Genomic DNA, 23011 nt, shown 5'->3' with positions numbered 1-23011 from the left:
TTCACTTCCTTGCAAATTTGAGGCTATCTAAGCTTCGCAGATCTGCTCAAGTGACCCTGGTTTTGGATTCCCATCTGGTGCTATGGCTTCCAAGTACTATGCTCAGACCATCTCTTCTGGGTCCGTCAAGGGCGGGGGTCTCACTCGGATGTCTTCCGTCCATTCCACCGGCTCATGCAGAGCACCAAGCCTGGCTTTTGGCAGCAGGAGCATCTCCACCTCTTCCATGAAGCTGGGAGCTGGGAGCATTTGCTCACCTGGGCCGGGGTTTCTTGGAAGCTACGGCTGGCATGATGAAGGGATCCTGAATTGCAATGAAAAGGAGCTGATGCAGTGCTTGAACGACCGCCTGGCCAGTTACCTGGAGAGAGTGCGCTGCCTGGAGCAGGAAAACGCCAACCTGGAATGCAAGATCCGGGAGTGGTATGAATGCCAAGTCCCCTATGTCTGCATCGACTTTCAATCTTATTACAAGATCATTGAGGAACTCCAGCACCAGGTAATGGTTGTTGTGAATATTTTGCATGCAATGCAGGAATCCTGCCCACAGCCATCCCTGGGTGGGCTCGAACCACTAACCTTTTGGTTAGCAGCCAGATGCACTGACCATTGCACCACCTGTATTAACTAGGGACAGCCTTATTCTCCACAATGTTGTCTAATCCCCTTGTAGGTAAAGGACCCCTGAGCATTAGGTCCAGTCGTGGCCGACTGTGGGGTTGCAGCGGTCATCTCGCTTTATTGGCTGAGGGAGCCGGCGTACAGCTTCCGGGTCATGTGGCCAGCATGACTAAGCCGCTTCTGGTGAACCAGAGCAGCGCACGGAAACGCTGTTTACCTTCCCGCCAGAGCGGAACCTATTTATCTACTTGCACTTTGATGTGCTTTTGAACTTCTAGGTGGGCACGAGCAGGGACCGAGCAACGGGAGCTTACCCCGTCGCGGGGATTTGAACCGCCGACCTTCTGATTGGCAAGTCCCAGGCTCTGTGGCCTAACCCACAGTGCCACCTGCGTCCCTAATCCTCTTTTAAAGCCATCCAAATTGGCACCCCCATTCTTACATCTTGTGGTAGCAAGTTGCTTGGTTCAGCTATGTCCTGTCTGTGCAGAAAAAGGTCCTTTGTTTTGTCTGCTCTGTTTCTTACACCATCCATTGAATGGCCTGGAGCTCTAGGATTATAAGATGCTGAGGAAAGCATCATCCTATCCACATCCTTTATGCCATGTTACGCACCTCTCTCATGCTCCCACCTTACTGTTTATCTAAGCTAAAAAGCCTCAAACATTATGACCTTCTCCAGCCACCTGTTCGTTTTGGTTGGCCAAATCTGGGTTGTGGGGAGGGGTTTGTAGTTTTTTTTAAAAAAACAGCATTCGTAAGAACTCCACTTGTCTATTGCTAGTTTTAATAATGTTTCAGCCCCAGCCTTTTTGGAGAAGTCACTCTGATTTTCTCTCCCTAACTTTGTAGCACCCTGCTTTCTTCGCAACTTTAAAAACAATTCACAGCTCTGCAATTTGTTCTTCCAGATCTTGTGTGCCAAGACGGACAATGCCAGGCTGGTCTTGGAAATTGACAATGCTCGCCTAGCTGCTGACGACTTCAGGACCAAGTAAGTTCATCTTATTCAGAGCAAGAACTTGTGGCAGAGAAGTGACTTCAAATTTTCTTGGGCCTCTGGTGTTTTGATACCAGTCTTACTGTATTGTAGATGTTATGATTCAATGAAATATCGCCCTATTATACTACTTCCTAATAAGAATATAACTTATGCATTTACAAAGTTAATATAAATGTTTAAAAGCTGGAGAAAAGCATCCCAATAAAGTAAAAGCATACTAAGTAATCATAACTCATTTGCATCGATTCCACCAAAATATAAATAGGTAAATGTATAAATATTAAATATTGGAACTATAGAAGACTCTTATGATTGAAAATAATAGAAAGGCCACATCTTCTCCTGTAATTTCATTTTTTAAAATGTGGTCTATGCTCGAGTCAAATAAAATAAATAAATGATAAACCTGGGAAAGGCCCCTCATACCTTCCCCACAAATGATGACCCCTTGCTTCCTCTTTTCCATGCTGAAATAGAAAAGAACCTTGTGCTTGTTGTTTTTAACATTTACTGTTCCAAAGGTACGAGACAGAGCTGGCTCTTCGCCAAAGTGTTGAGGCTGACATCAATGGGCTGCGCCGAATCCTGGATGAATTGACTTTATGCCGGTCTGACCTGGAAGCTCAGCTTGAATCCCTTAAGGAGGAACTCATTTGTCTCAGGAAGAACCATGAGGAGGTAGTAGCAAACTTTTGCTGGGGAAAAGGTGACAAAATGCCACCTTGTGTTGTTGTAGACACAATCGCATTCCACATGCAAAAGAGGGTCTCCTTTCATAGGCGTGCCATCATGGTATTGAGAAGGGTGGCCAACATGGCACTATCTGGGTGTTCTTGTACTACATTACCCATCCCGTTTAGCCAATAGTCAGGGATCATGGGAGCAACAACCCAAAATATCTGGAAGGCAACAAATTGGAAGGCAGCAACCCCTGTTGCTGAGGATCAACTGATAATATCTCTATAATAACAGCAGATGACCAAAAATGAAGCATTGAGGGCACATTGAGAGATTAAGCTGCCCTCACCTGCTCCATGTTTATGGAATCCCTGAGTTTTTCCTCTTCTGATTTTCCAGAGTCCAACAAGCTACACCTGCTGAAATTCCCTCTTCTACCCCATCATTAATGGGGCAGGAGATCCTCTTTTTCACCAGGCCACCCTACTTGTGGCAAACATGAGTCTGGGTACTCTGATCACAATTCCTCTAGTAGGCAATGGGAGGAGGAGGAGAGGCAGTTGGCTGGGGGAACTGAACACTTCCAGGTGTTTACAGCTTCTCCTTCCACCCAACGCAAATCAGGATTCCCAGCTGCATGTTAGTTAGAATGGATAGAGAAAAGTAGTGTGGCAGGTGCTGTAGAAGGAGGAAAACAGCATGCATAAGGAGGAGTCAGCCTCTCTCATGTGCTGCTTTAAATCAAACCCTCTGTGGAAGTACAATGACCCTCACTCACTCTTTGCTATAGAGGTCCATATCAAACAATGACCACCCAGAAATGTGCATTATGCAACATGGGCCTTATCATCCTCCAGGAAGCAAATGGACTGCGCTCAAAGCTCGGGGCCAGAGTTAATGTGGAGATGGATGCTGCACCATCATGCGACCTGAACAAAATCCTGGATGAGATACGGAGTCAGTATGAGAGCTTGGCTGAAAAAAACCGCAGAGACGTTGAGACGTGGTTCACTTCTAAGGTGGGTATCCTGAGAAGTCGTCTCTAAGTGGTAATGTAGGACCAGTGAGTGGTTGACCTTAAAATGGAGGTGCATGCCCTCTCTGACTTCTTCTTTTTACCTTCCTGCTTGTTTTAGATGGAGGAGCTGAACCAGCAGGTGATCTCCAGTGGTGAAGAGCTGCAGACCTGCCAGTCAGAGATAATTGAGCTGAGGCACACTGTCCAAGCCCTTGAGATTGACCTGGATGCCCAACATAACATGGTGCGTCAAGAGGATAATTTTTTTGGGGGGGCTGTGAGAGGATCTTGCCTTGTGCGGTCCAGATGACCATCTGCTACCTCCAGGAGCAACTTTCCATGCCTTGTCTACATAAATAGTTTTCTTGAAAAATAACCTGACATGAATTTTGTGGGAAGGTCGGAGAGGATATATTCATTTTGTTTATTTCTCCCATCACTGGATCGTAGCCTCTTCAAGGCCTATGATTCTTTGAAACTTATTACCTGGGGAGGCCTAGAAACATGAGCTCAGTTGACTGTGCATAAAGAAGAGAAATCCTCCTGCTCTCCATTCAAAATTATCTCTCTTATTCCCCTCTCAGAAAAATGCTCTGGAGTGCACCCTGCAAGAAACGGAGGCCCGCTATAGCACCCAGCTGGCCCAGCTCCAGTGCCTGATCAGCAACATAGAGGGTCAGCTAGGAGACCTCCGGTGCGACATGGAACGCCAAAGCCACGAATACAAGATTCTCCTGGATGTCAAGACACGCCTAGAATCAGAGATCACAACATACCGACGTCTGCTGGAAGGAGAAGATTGCAAGTATGTATAACTCAAACGGACATTGCGTTTGTACAGCTCCATCTTAGGGTTGTTGGTCTTTTTACTGTTTACTATTAGATTCTAATGAATTATTGAGTATCACTTTATTTTGATATGTAGCTTATTTAAAAGTTATTGTGGCTTTTTTGCATTGGATCAGATTGTTATTATTAATGTTTGATGTTTTATTATGTTTTTATGTGTGTTGGAAGCTGCCCAGAGCGGCTGAGGCAACCCAGCCAAATGGGTGATGTGTGTATGTATGTATGTATGTATGTATGTATGTATGTATGTATAAATAAATTAGCGAGCGAGCTAGCTAGCTAGTTAGTTATTATCAAGCATTAGACAAAGTGAGGTCTAAAAATTATGAAGTTCTCACTGAGGTGGTAAATCTGTGTGTGGACTGTACAATTTCAGGTGGCATGATGGACTGTTCCAATAAAAAAATAACAAGTTTCCTACAAATAGAAATCTACTACTACTACTACTACTACTACTACTACTAAATCATTTGTACCCAGCCCATCTGACTGGGTTGCCCCAGCCACTCTGGGTGGCTGTGTGATTTGTATTGAGCAGCATTCCATTCAGCTCTGTAGGGCCGTGCCTGCAATCTGAAATGGTAGAGCCCAACCACAGGGTTACAATACTAGGCCTTTGTGTTTAACAACAACAACAACAATTTAGTATTTATACCCCACCCATCTGGTTGGGCTTCCCCAGCCACTCTGGGTGACTTCCAACAAAATATTAAAAAACAGGAATGCATCAAACATTAAAAGCTTCACTAAACAGGGCTGCCTTCAGATGTCTTCTAAAAGTCTGGTAGTTTCCCCCCCCCCTCTTTGACATCTGGTGGGAGGGCATTCCACAGGGCAGGCGCCACTACCAAGAAGGCCCTCTGCCTGGTTCCCTGTAACTTGGCTTTTCGCAGTGAGGGAACTGCCAGAAGGCCCTTGGCGCTGGACCATCAATCAAAATTGCCACCTGAAGATGTCAACTAAAGTGTCATTTCAAAGTGAATGTGGGGTTCCCACCAGGGGAAAAGATCTGAGGCATTCTAATTTCTCAGGACAAGGTATTGAGTTGTTGGTTTTTTTCTTAGAACCTCAGAAAAAGAAGACTACTTTCCAGAATTTTCTCCATATATTGTCCACTATTTTCATGGTGGCCACCTTCCACACAACTACCCACCCAATGCCCCAGAATGCCACAAGGCTAATGCATTGTGGAAGATACAAAATGCTGACCAGGTTGAGAATCTGCTGCAGAACGTCTCCTCCTGGAGAAATTTGGCAACTTTTTGTGGTTGTTATTGCCATTGTTGCAAATGGCGATGACAGCAATGGTGCAGGCATCCTGGCTGCCATTTAGCCTTCATCAATACCTGGGACTTAAAGCATTATGTGAGCATTATGTGAGCCCTAGAAATGTAGCTGGATTCCAAGACCCAGGCAAGATGGTCAGGGACCAGGGTTCATGGGAGTTGTAGTCCAAGAAGACCCGGAATACAAATTGTAGTCTGGCAGAATTGCATGTAGATCTCCTCTACTCAATAAAGTTGTGACCTTAGTTAACTCAGCAGCAACAGGAAACAGTGTCTTCCTGTTTATTCTGTGTGTGGACTCAGAAATTAAAGGGCACCACCACTGCTCCTATTTGGGAAAAGATGGGGGAAATTTTCAGGGGTGGGAGGACAAAGGGCAGCTTTACGGGATTAAGTGTGTTGTGCCAAATTTCACCTTCCCATTTTCACCCTTAATCTCTTGGCAACCTCAGGCTCCCCAGGGCTCCGTGTGTGCCAGAATGTCCCCCTCCAGTCTGTGCTCCGGTCCCCCAGATCACCAAAAAGATTCGCACCATCACAGAGGAGATTAAAGATGGGAAGATCATATCGTCTCGGGAACAAGTCCAGCACCTCACCCTCTAAGGCAACAATACATCAAAAACGAAGCCAATCCGTCCAGGCAGAAGGGAGAAATCTTCATTCTGTTGTACCACTGCACATATTTTCAGGGCTAATATTCTGCTTTCTTGATCGTGCCTCAGTACTTTGGTGCCTATGTTAACTTTTCAAATCAAAGAGTCACTTCACTTCAACAGTGATTCAGCCACTGGGATGAAATATCAGCATTTTCAATAAACCTTTGTTTGTCTTCCTCCTATCGCATGGAGAAATGTTGGCTTACGTTGTCTTTCATTTGTGCTAGCCTCTATCATTTCTTGCTTAGAAGCTACTGGTGTTGGTTATTTGACTTTATCTGACAAAAGGATGCGTGCCAGTTATAGCATCAAGGACAAAGACGTAACAGTGTGATCTTGACCATGCCTAGCTATCACCTGAACCAGAGTCTTCCCCAGGCCAATACTGGGCCCCTGAGGCAAGGGGCATGACATTCTCTTTCTGGCCTTGTTCTGGAGGTCCGTTCTTAACCTGAAACTGTACTTAACCTGAGGTACCACTTTAGCTAATGGGGCCTACCGCTGCCGCTGCCCGATTTCTGTTCTCATCCTGAAGCAAAGTTCGTAACCTGAGGTAGTATTTCTGGGTTAGCGGAGTCTGTAACCTGAAGCGTCTGTAACCCGAGGTACCACTGTATAGGCTAGAAGAGAAATGAAATGCCTATCTGAGACTATCATAGTACCATGGCTGGAAATTCTCAGGTGGATGCCTGATGACTTGTTACTTTTAATTTGCCAAGAAGCCCCAGTACTTCACCTCTTGCCACCTCTATCTGAAGCAGTTCTTCAGGCTCTTCCCCTAAAATAAATCTTGCTCAGGCATAGTCCTACATCTTCCACAACACTAAAATAAATGAATTTAACAATCCTGAGTTGCTCTCATCCATTGGAATGTGATGCTCACTGATATACTTCCACTAACTAGGGACATTCAAGCTCCAAACAAAATAACAACAATAATATTTGTACCCCGCCCATCTGGCTGGGTTTCCCCAGCCACTCTGGGAGGCTTCCAACAAAAGATTTAAAATACATTAAAATGTCAGACATTAAAAACTTCCCTAAAGATGGCTGCCTTCAGATGTCTTCTAAATGTCAGATAGTTGTTTATTTCTTTGACATCTGATGGGAGGGCGTTCCACAGGGCAGGCGCCACTACCGAAATGGCCCTCTGCTTGGTTCCCTGTAGCCCCCAAACGATGAACTACTTCTGTTAACATTGGTATCCATGAAATTCCAAGTACTAATGCAAGAACACATTGTCTATATGCAAAATGCTGTGCAGCAATTTCCCAGTCTATAAATGTACAGATGAAACCAAAGGGAAGGCCGTGAAAGACATTCCTTTCCCAAATTATTTTTTATTAATTTTCCAAATTATTACAAACCAAACCAAATTAATTTAATTTAATGCAAAATCAAGTTTCCCACTCCTGTTTTGAACATATGATCATCTTCATTTCCTCACATTGCCGCACCATTTCTTATTTAGAGTTCAGCTGACAACCTTCACTAGCCGTTAAACATTCTTCCAACTGGCCACTTTTTTCAGCTTACAAACAGCACCTCCGTTACATCTTAAAAATAAGTAATCTGTTTCACGTGTGTAGTCCTTCATATACATTGTTGTTCCAGACCTGGTGTGCTGTTAGAGTTAATTACTATCGTCCATTGTTCAGTTATTTGCAGTGTTTATCTGGATGGTACAAGGTTGTATTCCATTCCTTCCACTGTTTACTGACTAGTGTATGAGCTGCGGCCATAAACAACTCACAGAGTGCATATCCAGTCTCTGCCATTAAAATTCTGCTCTGGAGTTTTTCCTCAGCACACAGTTAAAAACAGGATCTTTTCTCAATTTCAGCCTCTTTAATAGATCTGTCCGGCAGCCACTCATTCTTTTTTCACTGCACCAACAGCACTCCTGGTCCAGTCCAGGGATAATTTTAAATAAAGTCCATTCAGCCTCGGTCAAGGGGGGAGGGCGTAGTAAAACCTTTTTTAAATTCCTTGTTGAGCATAAATCAAAAGCCTCCCCCCTCTTTTCCGAGGTAACAAACAGAATAGCATAACAGCAGCTACACACATCTCTTTCATTTTCAGGGGACAAGAAGAAAGGAGACCATTTGAAAACCATATGAAACCACAAAGCACCTTGTCCTCCCTCTTCCTTTCCCAACTGTTGTAAGGATTCTCAAGTTTCAAAAACAAACCACATTCAGATACCTTCAAAGATCCGATCCGAGTCCTTTTGGCAGCTGATTGATTGTAGCCCATGGATATGCCCGGGGGCGCCTCGATTAATACCAATTGTCCAAATTATGGAGAATCAAGCACAAATCAAGCCAGGGACAGATCTCCCATGACAGAGACACACTCCCAGGTCACACCTGCTCTGCCTTATGAAAGCCATTCCTAGTTAATCCACAACTGATTGCAGACAGTCTTGTCTAGATCTGGCAGTGGGATGTATTGAGATGTAGCAAGACCAAGGACAGGCATTTGGGTGGCTTGGGTGCACCAAGCCTTGCTGAGAAAGCCACCTAGTACAGAAGACTGCTGAATGGTTCATCTGAGACCAAATGAGCAGAGATCCTTTCCTAAGAATCTGCCAACAAAAGATAATTCAAGGTTCAGGAATGAGAAGGGCTGAGCAAAACAGTGACAATGAGACATAATAATAATTTATTATTTATACCTCTCCCATCTAGCTGGGTTTCCCCAGCCGCTCTGGGTGGCTTCCAACAAAAGATTAAAAATACATTAAAACATCAGTCATTAAAAACTTCCCTAAACAGGGCTGCCTTCAGATGTCTTCTAAGTGTCAGATAGTTGTTTATTTCTTTGACATCTGATGGGAGGAAGTTCCACAGGGTGGATGCCACCACAGAGAAGGCCCTCTTCCTGGTTCCCTGTAATTTTGCTTCTCGCAGTGAGGGAATCGCCAGAAGGCCCTCGGCGCTGGTCCAGGTTGAACGATGGGGGTGGAGACGCTCTTCCAGGTATACTGGGCTGAGGTCATTTAGGGCTTTAAAGGTCAGCACCAACACTTTGAATTGTGCTCAGAAACATACTGGGAGCCAATGTAGGTCTTTCAAGACCGGTGTTATGTAGTCTTGGCAGCCACTCCCAGTCACCAGAAAGAAAGAGAGGCTCTGGGGGGAGCTGTAACACAGAAAAATTAGTGTGAGCTTTAAGCGGCGTCTTGCTCTTTTGTAGACCAAGGCTTGACAAAGAACTTCTTATAGCTGAGCCAGGATCCAATAAGAAATTGGGGGTGGGGCCAAGCACAACATGTGGAGAAGACAGCCTACTCATAATGGGCTGTGTCCAAACTAATGCAGCAGTCCTAACTTATCAGGGAGGAAACCTCATTGACATTACAGGTAGGGGAGATATTTAATTTGATTCTCATTTAAAGACAACTGACCTGATTTGCACTTTCTGAAACAGTACAAGGACCAAAAACACAGCCACCCTTCAAAGTTGCACTTCTTTGAATTTTGCAATGCAGTTTTTCAGTCAGGTAGCATATACAGAAAATGTATATATACTGGGGTAGTGTCCATAAAACTGCATATATTGTTGAAAATGGCATGCAAAATGTGTTATTTTAAGGGAAATCACTTTGCAGAAATGTGTACAAATGTATCCATTCTGAGAAAATGTGTTGTGGAGTTTTTGTTTTGCTTTTAAATTGCAAACTGAGGTAGAAATTTAAGACTGGGGAAACCTTGGAAACTGAGAGAAACCAAAATTGACAGATTGGTACCATCTCGATTTAAATGTAATGGGATTTACTTTTGAGTAGACCTGAACAGACTTGCGCTGTAAGTCAACGGGACCAGATAGTCACAACTTCATTCCTGTTGATTCATAAATGCAACTGAGGCCACATTAACACTGTACTTTTAAAACATCATTATACCACTTTGAACAGTCATGGCTTCCCCCAAAGAATTCTGGGATCTGTAGTCTGTTAAGGGTGCTAAGAGTGGTTAGGAGGAGCTACAGTTCCAAGAATGGTTTAACAATCAGTCCCTCATCCCAGGAAACTCTGCAAATTGTAAGGATTCTGTGAGGGGAACAGGGGCCTCCTAACAACTCTGAATGCCCTTAACAAACTACATCTTCCAGAGTTCTTTGAGGAAAGCCATGGCTCTTTAAAGTTGTATCGTCAAAGAATGTATGGTGTGAATGTGGTCTAACTTAGCCTGGATCAAGTCTTAACACACCAAGGCAGTTTTCTGCAGCAGCTGGTGGTAGAGATGCCAGGAAGGATCCCTGTTTGAGAAGAGCCCATCTTCCTGACTCACAGATGACAACCGATACAGGAAGCCAGTGCACACACCAACCTCAGTCCCCTGCTGTTTTCACCCATGCTGAACAATTGCTATTTATAACGTTTCCATGTATCATCCCCGCTCTGGCTTTTGTCTTCTGCACCCCCTACTTCCAGATCTGTGGTAGGTGAAGCATTAATGAATGGGGGAATGCATCGCAACATGTGCTCGCGTTTCTTTTCCTTACCATTAAATAAATTTAACTAGCCTGTACAGATGTGTGGGGTAGGCATGGGGAATATCAGTTCAGTGCATGTGGCTTTTGATGAGAACGAAGCTCTGACAGCCCCCTGCGTTTAAAAATTATGTGCTGCAATTTCTGGGCACAAAATGATTTAATTTATTACTTATTTATAGTGTGTGTTTTTCCCTGTGTGTAGATCCAGCCAAATTTCTTCTCCAGCAGAACGTCTGTCGTTCTAAGTCATACATTGGCTATTCTAGCAGGAAATGGGAGTGAAAACACACACCTTATGCATAGAATTTCTCTTTCGTTATAGTTGGATAGAATTATATCTGCAAACTGGAGCACTTAAGGGCTGCTGTCATACAGAGCTCTTGGTCTCCATTCTGCTAATATTCCGTCTTGCTTGATCTGCCGTCCTCTCTTGGAATCTTGACTCAATAGTAAAAAAAAAAAAATGTTCAGCAAGATTTTACTTTGATGTTTCTCACCCCACATTTTACTTTACTGTCATACTGTACTTGCCCCTTTCCACACTTCTGCTTGCAAACTACCTAGAGATCTTTAATTAGAGACTTGGGTTACTTCCAGATGCTGAGCATTCACCCTGATTCGTTGGCACAAAGTTTGCAGGGAGATTATACAATATCAATTGTTTACTAAGTGTTTGTTCTGAAGTTGTATGATGCTGCAACATGCAATTGTTATCCCACATAAATCCATCACTTTCCTTACTGTAAAAAGTTTGATTTCTTTTATAAGAATGTCCAAACCATTTCAATCGCACAATATGGATTTGCCCCTAGGCTGCTGAATCCCACCCACCAAACAGTGACAGTCTGGAAGCACTCTCACTGAGTTTGCACTAAAACGTTTTGAGGGGGACGTTGGCAGGGTCAATAAATACATCATGAGCAAGACTAGTGTCCCCTTAAAGTAGGAAAGAGCAGGTGAAAAAAGGCCAAAGCTCAACTTTTACAAGCAGAGAATAATTCCCCTGAAGCAAAACTGGAGGAAACAGTCTACCTGGTCCACAGCCTGTTGCTGTTTTTCTTCTTCCTGAATAACAGTGGAGAGAAATTAATAAGCAAAAGAATATTTATTTAAGTGTTCAATTGATTCCATTGATGAATTGCTGCCCATAAAATATCTACAAGCGATTTTACAGCAAAAACATCAAGAATAGCAAACAATGCCATATGTAAAAGCCCACAAAAGATGCTATTATGCATATATATATATATATATATATATATATATATATATATATATATGCTTTCGTAGATTTTCACGGGTACAGGAATGCAGGTTTTGGTGTCCTCGGGTGTCTTCCCGTGTAAAAGTTGGGGTGTCTAGGCGACGTTTCGACGAGGTCTCACTCGTCATCTTCAGGCTGGTGCTTTCGGCTTCTTGTTACTGGAACAGAGCAGGATCTCAGTGTTTGAGTTCCTATAAATACTGTTGAGGGGGTGTGGTGTATAGCCTCCAATGTTCTGGGCAGAGAGGAAGTTCCCAGGCTAGTGTGCCTTTTCTTCTTTTGTTCCTTAATTACTTGAGGGATATCTTGAGTGATTTCTTGAGTGATATCCTGAGTACCACTTAGGTGGGTCATTAGGTGTGGATTAGTTGCTAAAGTCTTTGTGTCTTGACCTCTTGAACTTTGTGAAGAGTTTTTCTGAGAAGATGGCTGTACTGCACTTAGTTGTGCTCTGGCTTGGCTTCGTGTATAGGGGCGAGCTGTGGTTTTGTGGCCTGTGTCAGCCAGATCTGTGTAGGGATTGCAGGGGGGTGCAGCATCCGGAGGTGCCACCATGGTTTGGCTACTGGATGGTGTCTGTAATTTATCTGTGGAGAGGGTCTGGGTTTGGGTCTGGTGTGGTTGATTGGTGATAGCGTTCTGTGTGCCTCTGGATCTGGTGTCAGTTTTTGTGGGGAGGGCTAATTTCCAGATGTCTGGCAAGCGGGATGTGTCGTCACGCTTGTTCATGTTGTGAGGGTGTTTCTCTATCTCGATGGCTTCCATGATTATTCTCTTGTGGTGATGTTCCATGTTAAAGAGCAATTTGGAATCTGCAAAATTAATTTCGTGTCCTGTTTCTTTCATGTGTTGGAAAAGAGAGGAAGTTTTTTCTTCTTTTTTGACGGCATTCTTGTGTTCTGCGATACGTGCATTTATTCGTCTGTTTGTTTGTCCAATGTACGTGGCTGGGCAGACTTTGCAGGGTATTTCATAGACCCCTTGGTTTTCCAACTGGATTTTATCCTTGGGGTTTCTGAGGATATTGGCTATTTTTTGGTTGGTGCAAAAGGCTGTTTTGATATTGTGTTTATGGAGGATTTTGCTAATTTTATCTGTAGTGCCCTTGATATAAGGAAGGAGGGCCATGCCATTGTTTTCTTCTGTGTCTTGGTTTTTGGGGGGTGTTTCTTTTTGGATTAGCTTCGTAACCAATGGATACCAGCAAAACAGGGTTACGAAGCTAATCCAAAAAGAAACACCCCCCAAAAACCAAGACACAGAAGAAAACAATGGCATGGCCCTCCTTCCTTATATCAAGGGCACTACAGATAAAATTAGCAAAATCCTCCATAAACACAATATCAAAACAGCCTTTTGCACCAACCAAAAAATAGCCAATATCCTCAGAAACCCCAAGGATAAAATCCAGTTGGAAAACCAAGGGGTCTATGAAATACCCTGCAAAGTCTGCCCAGCCACGTACATTGGACAAACAAACAGACGAATAAATGCACGTATCGCAGAACACAAGAATGCCGTCAAAAAAGAAGAAAAAACTTCCTCTCTTTTCCAACACATGAAAGAAACAGGACACGAAATTAATTTTGCAGATTCCAAATTGCTCTTTAACATGGAACATCACCACAAGAGAATAATCATGGAAGCCATCGAGATAGAGAAACACCCTCACAACATGAACAAGCGTGACGACACATCCCGCTTGCCAGACATCTGGAAATTAGCCCTCCCCACAAAAACTGACACCAGATCCAGAGGCACACAGAACGCTATCACCAATCAACCACACCAGACCCAAACCCAGACCCTCTCCACAGATAAATTACAGACACCATCCAGTAGCCAAACCATGGTGGCACCTCCGGATGCTGCACCCCCCTGCAATCCCTACACAGATCTGGCTGACACAGGCCACAAAACCACAGCTCGCCCCTATACACGAAGCCAAGCCAGAGCACAACTAAGTGCAGTACAGCCATCTTCTCAGAAAAACTCTTCACAAAGTTCAAGAGGTCAAGACACAAAGACTTTAGCAACTAATCCACACCTAATGACCCACCTAAGTGGTACTCAGGATATCACTCAAGAAATCACTCAAGATATCCCTCAAGTAATTAAGGAACAAAAGAAGAAAAGGCACACTAGCCTGGGAACTTCCTCTCTGCCCAGAACATTGGAGGCTATACACCACACCCCCTCAACAGTATTTATAGGAACTCAAACACTGAGATCCTGCTCTGTTCCAGTAACAAGAAGCCGAAAGCACCAGCCTGAAGATGACGAGTGAGACCTCGTCGAAACGTCGCCTAGACACCCCAACTTTTACACGGGAAGACACCCGAGGACACCAAAACCTGCATATATATATATATATATATATATATATATATATATATATATATATATGAGAAAAACCTAAAAACCTAACTTTCAAATCCAGTACCCAGTATATATACAGACTGGGATAGCAATCTGCACTTAAAAGACTTTTTTTATTTCATTAGTTCATTCATTTGCATTATGTACTTAATGGAATGCAAAGTACTTCCAATATTCAGGGGAAAGTGGTCAGAGTTGCATGTAAAATGTTGGCTTCAATTGCAGTCTTCTCACCGCAACAGCTAGTCCTGCCGTTGTCTACAAATCATGCATTCTGACCCAGAGAAAAGTTAAATCACAGATGCTGTTGTTGTTGTTTAGTCGTTTAGTCGTGTCCAACTCTTCGTGACCCCATGGACCAGAGCATGCCAGGCACTTCTGTCTTCCACTGCCTCCTGCAGTTTAGTAAAACTCATGCTGGTAGCTTCGAGAACACTGTCCAACCATCTCGTCCTCTGTCGTCCCCTTCTCCTTGTGCCCTCAATCTTTCCCAACATCAGGGTCTTTTCCAGGGAGTCTTCTCTTCTCATGAGGTGGCCAAAGTATCGGAGCCTCAGCTTCACGATCTGTCCTTCCAGTGAGCACTCAGGACTGATTTCCTGAAGAATGGATGCGTTTGATCTTCTTGCAGTCCATGGGACTCTCAAGAGTCTCCTCCAGCACCATAATTCAAAAGCATCACTTCTTTGGCGATCAGCCTTCTTGATGGTCCAGCTCTCACTTCCATACATCACTACTGGGAAAACCATAGCTTTAAGGATACGGACCTTTGTTGGCAAGGTGATGTCTCTGCTTTTTAAGATGCTGTCTAGGTTTGTTATTGCTTTTCTCCCAAGAAGCAGGCCTCTCAAATCACAGATACAGAGAGCCAAAAGAGACCTTGGAGGTCCTCCATGTCAACCCCTTGCTGAATGCACGATCCGCAGTGTGGGATGCAATTACTGCATTCCCGGCAGATCTGTTCCATGGCTGAACATCCTGTTCAATAAGGCAGGAAGCAGAGTAGGAGAGTAGATAAGGCTAGCGGATTCAGTATAGGATCCAGAAATCTCTTCTGCTGTAAAGACTGTGCACATCTGGCAGAAGAAGCTACCTGGGTGTCCTTTCACCAGTTATGAGGGCAGAGCAGGAGATATCTGGAGTAGAATTTCCAGAAGGTCTCAGGTTCATGATTGCTGTCTACCAGAGATCCTGACTTGGCTTTTCGGTTGGTCAAAGTAGGGCAGAAGGAGGGAAAGGGGCAATCCCACTGCGAAACACCAAGCCCATAATTCTGCTCAAATGACCAACGCCCAGGGACTGAAGGTTGGTGTTTGATGCTGACAGACCGCTTTGATGACATCCCATAAAAACTGTCATTCCAGGGACTCAGCCATCAAGCAGAGTCCTGACTCTGCAAGTGAAGTGTGAGGCGGAAGGGCAAATTTATAAGCCAAGTAACGAGCTTTTCAAGCAAGTAACGAGCAGGCTAATGAGAAGCCGGGCAGGAATCGCCACAAATATTAACGAGGAGAAAGCCTCATAAAGGAGCTAACACCCCTGTGCTCATGGTATAAAAAAGCTCTAGGAAGGAGATCATCTGCCAGACTTGGGTTTTGTGGGTCTCTTCGTTCATTTCCTCCATCTAGCTTCTCCTTTCAACCATGGCTGCCACCACTGCCACTCGCACTTGCGGGTCTCTCAGGGGCCCTTGCCGGGTCACGACAAACTGCCACCCAAACAGCGCTGCCTCAGTCAACTGCCAGCTCGGGCCTTGCCTTCCTCCTCGCCGATCCAGCGTCTGCCTGCCCCCTCCAGGCCATACGGCCTCGTCTCTCCACAACAGCTGCCGAAGTGGGGGCCACATGACATCTACTTGCCTTCCACCTCCTAGCATGGGCTCCTCTTGTGTCCCTCCACCCTGCATCCCTCCTCCTGCTCGCCCTCTGAACTGCTACCCTGTCAGCCACAACGAAGGGATCCTCAACTGCAATGAGAAGGAAACCATGGAGTTCCTGAACAGCCGCCTGGGGAACTATCTGGAAAGGGTGCGCTGCCTGGAACAAGAGAACGCTGACCTGGAGTGCAAGATCCGAGACTGGTACGAGTGCGAAAATGCTTACGTGTGCACCGACTTCAAACCTTTTTACTGCACCATTGACGAGCTCCAGCAACAGGTAAGGAATGGCTCATGTGTGTGTGTGTGTGTGGAGGGAGTGTCTTCCACGGTCACCCAGTTCCATGGAAACTTTGGTTATTTATGGAGTCTTCTGGATTTATTTGGTTTTAGAGTGGTTTTAGAGTGCGGCAGTAAGACTGGTGACTGGGAGTGGCTGCCGAGATCACATAACATCAGTCCTGAAAGACCTCCATTGGCTCCCAGCGCAATTCAAAGTGTTGGTGCTGACCTTTAAAGCCCTTCATGGCCTCAGCCCAGTAGAACTGAAAGAGCATCTCCACCCCCATAATTCAGCCAGCTCTGAGGGCCTTCTGGCAGTTCCCTCACTGCAAAAAGTGACGCTACAGGGAACCAGGCAGAGGGCCTTCTCGGTAGTGGCGCCCGCCCTGTGGAACGCCCTCCTGTCAGATGTCAAAGAAATAAACAGCTATCTGACTTTTAGAAGACATCTGAAGGCTTTAGGGAAGTTTTTAATGAGTGATGTATTATCGTGTTTTTAATATTCTGTTGGGAGCCGCCCAGAGTGGCTGGGCTATAAATCAATATTATTATTATTATTATTATTATTATTATTATTATTATTATTATTATCATCATCATTACAAGGAAAGGGTCATTCTGTCCTTGCTTCAGATCTGCCCTTTGATGCAAGCTTTAAAGGGGTAGCTGACGACTCATTTTTTAACATTTTATTTATATTTTCAGTTTTATACATTTCACTAATTTTACAATCATTTTAACATTTCAAAACTTGACTTCCTTCCCGCCTCTTTCTGCAGCTCCTTATTTTTCCCCCAATATCTTCTGCATATCCAAATTAACTTAATTTGTTCATTTACTCATCTACTTTAAATATATACTCTTATAAAACTGCAGGTTATTACCATAATCCTGCCAATGTTCTTATCTGTTTACAATTTGGCTGTAATTCAATAAACCATTTCCATTCTTTTATAAATACTTTGTTATCTTGATTTCTTATTCTTCTGGTAAGTTTTGCCATTTCTGCATATTCCGTAAGTTTTTCTATGCAGTCTTCCTTTGCTGGGACTTCAGCTTCTTTCCATTTTGGGGCGAGTAACATTCTTGCCACTGTAGTTGCATACATAAATAAGTTTCTGTACAGTTTAGGTAGTTCTGTCCCTATAATTCCCCAAAGAAAAGCTTCTGGGTTGTTGTTTTACAAACGTTATTTGGAACATCCTTTTCAATTCATTATATATCATTTCCCAGGAAAGGAAAGGAAGGAAATGAAGAGAAATGAAGACTCATTTCTTGCCCCCTTCAGGTGTCTGCTCCTATGCCCTTAAGGCAGGCATAGGCAAACTCGGCCCTCCAGATCTTTTGGGACTATAACTCCCATCATCCCTAGCTAGCAGGACCAGTGGTCAGGGATGATGGGAATTGTAGTCTCAAAACATCTGGAGATCCGAGTTTGTCTATGCCTGCCTTAAGGCAAAAGAAAGTCACGCAATGCAATATGGAATTTGTTCTCATGGTGTAGTGATGCCCATCAACCTGGGTGTCTTTAAAACAGGATTGCACAGATTCATGGAGAAGAAAGCTCTCAGTGCCTAACTAGCCATGATGATGGCTATGTTCTCCCTCTGTTGTTGGAGGCAGGAGACCTCTGAATGCCTGTGGCTGGGAGCCACAAGTGGAGAGGGCATTGTTGCATTCAGGTTCTGCTTGTGGGCTTTCTATAGATATCTGGTTGGTCACTTCAGCTACAGGATGCTGGGCTCAATGAGCCTTTGGCCTTATCCAGCAGGAGCTATTATTCTGTGATGCTCTCCATCTGCTCCCACCTAATCCATCTGGCTGGATTAAAATGAAATATCTCTGGGGGGGTTTCTTTCCAGATTTGCTGTACTAAGGCTGACAATGCAAGACTCTGCCTGGATATTGACAATCTCAAAATGGCTTCTGATGACTATTGCACCAAGTAAGATATTTTTTTTGGTGGGGGGGGGGTCAAAGCTAGCCAACCACTCTCACCCTGTATGTTGTCATACTCCCCACCACCACCACCCCATTCCCAGAAAGAAAACAGAGGCTCACCGGTAGCAGTTTTGTAGGGAAACCAGGCTGAAAACAGTGGCTGCTGATAGTACTAAGGGCTGCCAGATCACCACTTTCAAGCTAAATTATTATTGGGAAGTGTTGATGTCTCTTCTACAAAGACCCAGGCAGTTCTAAAATGAGGACTGTTTTGCTAAGGAATAGCCAGCAGTGCTAAGAAGGCAAGCTTCCACATTAAAGGAATTCAGTGGAATTCAGATTAAAATTCCATTTGGAAGTCCTCTGACAACTGGCTGTACATTTTTGTACCAGGAACATCTCAACGTAAGCCTGAAATCAACAATGTAAGCCCCAACTCATCTATTGGTTTACAACAGGTTTAAGGCCCTAAGAGTAATTGTCCAACTGTCCTGTCCCCCACAAAAACACACAGAATGCACACATAGTATCACACTCCTTGATTTCAGAAAAGACGCATACAAAATCGCTCACATTTTAGCAGCCCCATAAACATGCACCAGAAAAGGCATGGACCCACAGACACACATTTGTAGATCACCCTGCCACTGAGAATACAAAAGCGTAGGACAGTTATCCATGTCTGCTTAGAGTTAAGTCTCCTTGAGGTGTATGGCACCTACTCAAAGCAGAGATGGGGAACTGGATCCAGATTTGGCCCACCCTCCAAGGGCCACCTTTGTCAGCTGGATAGGGCAGCCAACCCATCAATCATCAGGTGTCAAACTTCAGAGGAGGGATCGAGAGCACATTTGTCTGCTCATCATTCTTCTTTTTCTCCTTTACAGATTGACTTTAAGTTGGGACTGGAAAGGAAGAATCATTGAAGCTAGGGCTTGGTCCCAAGCTGGGGCTGCAAAGATTCCTGCTGAAAGTAGGACTTGCTTTCGGTGTTTACTGCAAGTCCCACTCCCAGTGGGGATTGTCGCCACACAGGCGCTGCTGAGCAGAAACAATCCCAGTGGCTTGCTGTGCTCTGGATGACCTTAGAGTAGCAGAAGAGAGCGAGAACTGCTGCCCACTGGAGCTTGGATTGGTACCCAGCAGTCCTTGGTGCGGGTTTAACATTCTGCCCTCTCAGCTATGCTGCGATAATCTGTCTTTCTTCCCCCTGAAGGTATGATTATGAGCTAAGTGTGCGTCAGCGGGATGAGGCTGACATCAATGGCCTTCGGAGAGTGCTGGATGACCTCACCCTATGCAGGGCTGACCAGGAAGCTCAGCTCGAGTCCTTGACTGAGGAGATGATGTGCCTGAAGAAAAACCACGAGGAGGTATGCCCCAAACATCTCTTCTACCAAGACCAGAACAGGTGCTGAACCACAGGTGAAGGAGCATAGATCTTTGGAGCTGGAAGTGCACTGGGATCATCTTCTAGTCCATGGGTAGTCAACATGAGGTCCTCTGGATGTTGTTGGCCTACAACTCCCATCAGACCCAGTAAGCATGGCCAGTGGGCAGGGATGATGAGAGTTGTAGTCCAGCAACATCCAGAAGGTACCACATTTGCTACCCCTGGTCTAGACCAGTTCACATCAAAAACCAGGGACATCTATCCACCTAGTCCACCTTGAGATTGGTCTTCACAATCTAGACCACCAACAGAGATAAGGATAAATACATGCAGAGTTTTGGACAACTTATGCAACCAACCAATACACAATGGGTAAAGGGCAAAATCCCTAAGGGTCACCAACCACTAGAGTAAATTTCTATCTAGTCAAACTATGGCCATCTGTGCACCCCTTCCACTGAATCTCCCCAAATCAAAATCCCATCAGGGTCCAAGTCCCAAACAGGGAACCAGTTTGCAATACCAGTCTACCATCAAAGAGCCAACCAAATTATATTCAGCAGTGCCTTTGAATAAGTGATATGCAAATGATGATAAATGGCTCCAGATATACTCCCCTCTTTGTTCTCTCCTGCAGGAGTCCTGTGCCCTTCGCTCCCAGCTCGGTGACCGCATCAATGTGCAAGTGAATGCTGCCCCATCTTGCAACCTCAACAAGGTCCTGGACGAGATGCGGTGCCAGTATGAGGCTGATCTTGAAAAGAATCGCCGGGAAGTTGAGGACTGGTACTGTACACAGGTAGGTCCTCCTCCTCAGTGACCAATTCCATCCCAATCAGGTGTCTCACTGACCATCTTTCATGACAGAACCCCCGTGACCTTCTAATTTCTGGACTTTTTAAAATATTCACCAGATGGAAGAGCTCAACAGGGAAGTGCTCTCCAGTGGAGAACAGCTGCAGTGCTGCCAGACAGAAATCATTGAGACAAGACGTTGTGTTCAAGCCCTGGAGATTGACCTACAGGCTCAGCAGAGCATGGTGAGTAGGAATCCAGAATGCTCCGTGTTGGGTACGTTGTTCAGCAGTACTATTTGCATGTTCACACTATCTTGTGAATCTGTCATGCCTTTCCCCTCTCTTCTTCCAACCCATACTCTCCTCTACCCTCCAGCTCTGAAGCTTCCCCTTCCTCTGACTCTTGCATCCTGGCTGGTAAAGGTCCCCACAAATCACTGCCCCCCTCTCTCGAGTCAGACTCCAGACTCCCTTCCCCCAATGCACACTCATCAGCATTTTGCCAGTCCCTCCCAGTGCCCTCCAGATGTCATTGGACTCCAACTCCCATCTACCCCAGCCAGCAAGGCCAAGGGCCAGGGATGATGGGAGTTGTAGTCCAACAATATTTGGAGGATATCGGGTTGGCTGCCCTTGCATTACGGCACCATTGAGTTCGTTTTGCTGTGTGCACAGAACATGCCCTGATGAATTTCTCTTTCTCTCTCTCTCTCTCTCTCTCTCTCTCTCTCTCGCCTTCTTCTCCTTTTCTCAGAAAGGGGCTCTGGAGGGCACTTTGCAAGAAACAGAATCCCGCTACTGCACCCAGCTCTCCCAGCTCCAGTGCCTGATCAGCAACGTGGAGGCCCAGCTGGCCGAAATCCGCTGTGACATTGAGCGCCAGAACTGCGAATACAAGACCCTCCTGGACGAGAAAGCACGCCTGGACTGTGAGATCGCCACCTACCGCAACATGTTGGAAGGAGAAGACTGCAAGTACGTAAGATGAGGGCAGTAGTCGATGCCAGAATGGCCTCTTCTGGATTGATTTGGCTTTAGGCATGTTAACCTCAACTCAGCTGTGATCCAATAGTGGGGTGGGGGAGAGAGCCTTCTTACCCCAAAGGCCACCTTCCCTTCTGGGCCACCTTCCAAGGGCCACATGCCAGAGACAAAAGTGGATGGAACAATGAATGCAGTCCCAGCTGCAACACCTGGCATTTCCAGGTGGGCCTCAGAGAGACCCCAGTCAGAAATCCTAGAGGACCTCTGTTAATCAGTGTAAACACTACTGAGCTATTCCCGCCCCCCAGCAGAGGATAGACAAGTTGAGTGGATCCACAAGCACCATACAGCCTGGAACTTGTACCTGAAACTTCTTCTTTGGCGATCACTCATAGCCGAGTAAGATTGTCTTTCATAAACACGGTTTTAACAACTTACCTATGCTGTGGTCCTAAGAGCAGCTATTTGGAAATGCCCAGTTCAAATCAACAGATGGGCATTTTTTTCATCTTGAGGTTACAGCTCACTTCCTGGCCCTTTCGGGGAATAACACCAACTCACATCAGGCTGTCGCTGTGAAAGCATCCACAGCTCCAAGAACACAAGACCCTTTGCTTTAGCTCCTTAACACTTGTTCTCTCCATCTTACGTTGTTGGGAAGCTAGCCTTCTCCAGAGAAACACTCTTCTTGTCTAACCATGGATGTGTTCTTCTTTTCCAGGCTGCCCAATCGCCCCTGTGATCCAGAGTGCACGACCGCCATTCGGTCATCTGTCTGCCGGCCAGTTTGTGTGCCAGAGCCAGTCTGTGCCCCCGTCTGCCCACCAACCTGCAAGCCATGTGTGCCCGTGGTGGAGCCTAACCTGGCTCCCTCATGTGTCAACCCCTGTGGGCCAAAGTTTGTCTCATGTGGCCCTCCACCCTTTGGCCCTCCTCCCTGTGGCCCGTGTGGTCCAATGTGCCCACCCCCTTGTGGCCCATGCCCACCAGGCCCACCAGGCCCACGGATCAACACTAAGATCTGCCGCATGTGAAATCTCAGTGCCTGGGCACCAAATCCAAAGGCAACATGGAACAGACGAGGACCTGAACCTAGAGGCGAAGGGGAATTTATGTACTCCTATCCTATGCTTAGAAAACTCCTCTAGGAACCTTGCTAAAAAAGTTAGGCACGTTCTGCCTACAAGGTGGCTCTGGTAGCATGGTTCCTCCCTTCCCTGCTGCTTTCATGCTTTCTGGGATGCACGGAAGATCCTCGGGTGACTTCTTAATAAACGTTTGTTTTCTGGCATACAAAAAATGTGGCATCCGCTATATGTTTTTCTAAGCAGATGTTTGCTTATGACATAGGACCAAGAGTTTCCAGAAGGAGATTAGGTTCTCCAGGGGCAGAAGTGGTGACACTTTTCAGGGATGGAAGGGACCAGAGGCAAAAGCCGATGGAACAACAAAGGTACATTTTACCTTTGTTCAGTAGGATAGTT

The 23011-nt window shown here is 45.3% G+C and overlaps 1 protein-coding gene across 1 annotated transcript; it reads left to right on the top strand.

Annotated features, from left to right (window-relative positions):
• Positions 1 to 156: 156 nt before the first annotated feature.
• On the top strand, positions 157 to 22810 carry LOC309356144 (uncharacterized protein). The gene is made up of 15 exons (XM_081887324.1): positions 157 to 499; positions 1533 to 1615; positions 2146 to 2302; positions 3160 to 3321; positions 3439 to 3564; positions 3905 to 4125; positions 5908 to 6053; positions 15619 to 15710; positions 15883 to 16410; positions 18275 to 18357; positions 19570 to 19726; positions 20384 to 20545; positions 20661 to 20786; positions 21298 to 21518; positions 22249 to 22810. Exons 1-15 carry the CDS (start codon positions 227 to 229, stop codon positions 22559 to 22561), a joined length of 2850 nt encoding a protein of 949 aa, XP_081743450.1. The 5' UTR covers positions 157 to 226; the 3' UTR covers positions 22562 to 22810.
• Positions 22811 to 23011: the final 201 nt, after the last annotated feature.

This window comes from Podarcis melisellensis, assembly GCF_964234715.1.
Source record: "Podarcis melisellensis genome assembly, chromosome: 13".
Lineage (NCBI taxonomy): Eukaryota > Metazoa > Chordata > Lepidosauria > Squamata > Lacertidae > Podarcis > Podarcis melisellensis.
This window is presented reverse-complemented; position numbering and strand designations above follow the sequence as displayed.

Coding starts and splice junctions, on each gene's coding strand:
- LOC309356144 (XM_081887324.1), top strand. CDS start 227: ATGAAGCTGGGAGCTGGGAGCATTTGCTCACCTGGGCCGGGGTTTCTT. Junction 1,616..2,145: donor GCTGACGACTTCAGGACCAA/GTAAGTTCATCT, acceptor ACTGTTCCAAAG/GTACGAGACAGAGCTGGCTC. Junction 4,126..5,907: donor CTGGAAGGAGAAGATTGCAA/GTATGTATAACT, acceptor TGGCAACCTCAG/GCTCCCCAGGGCTCCGTGTG.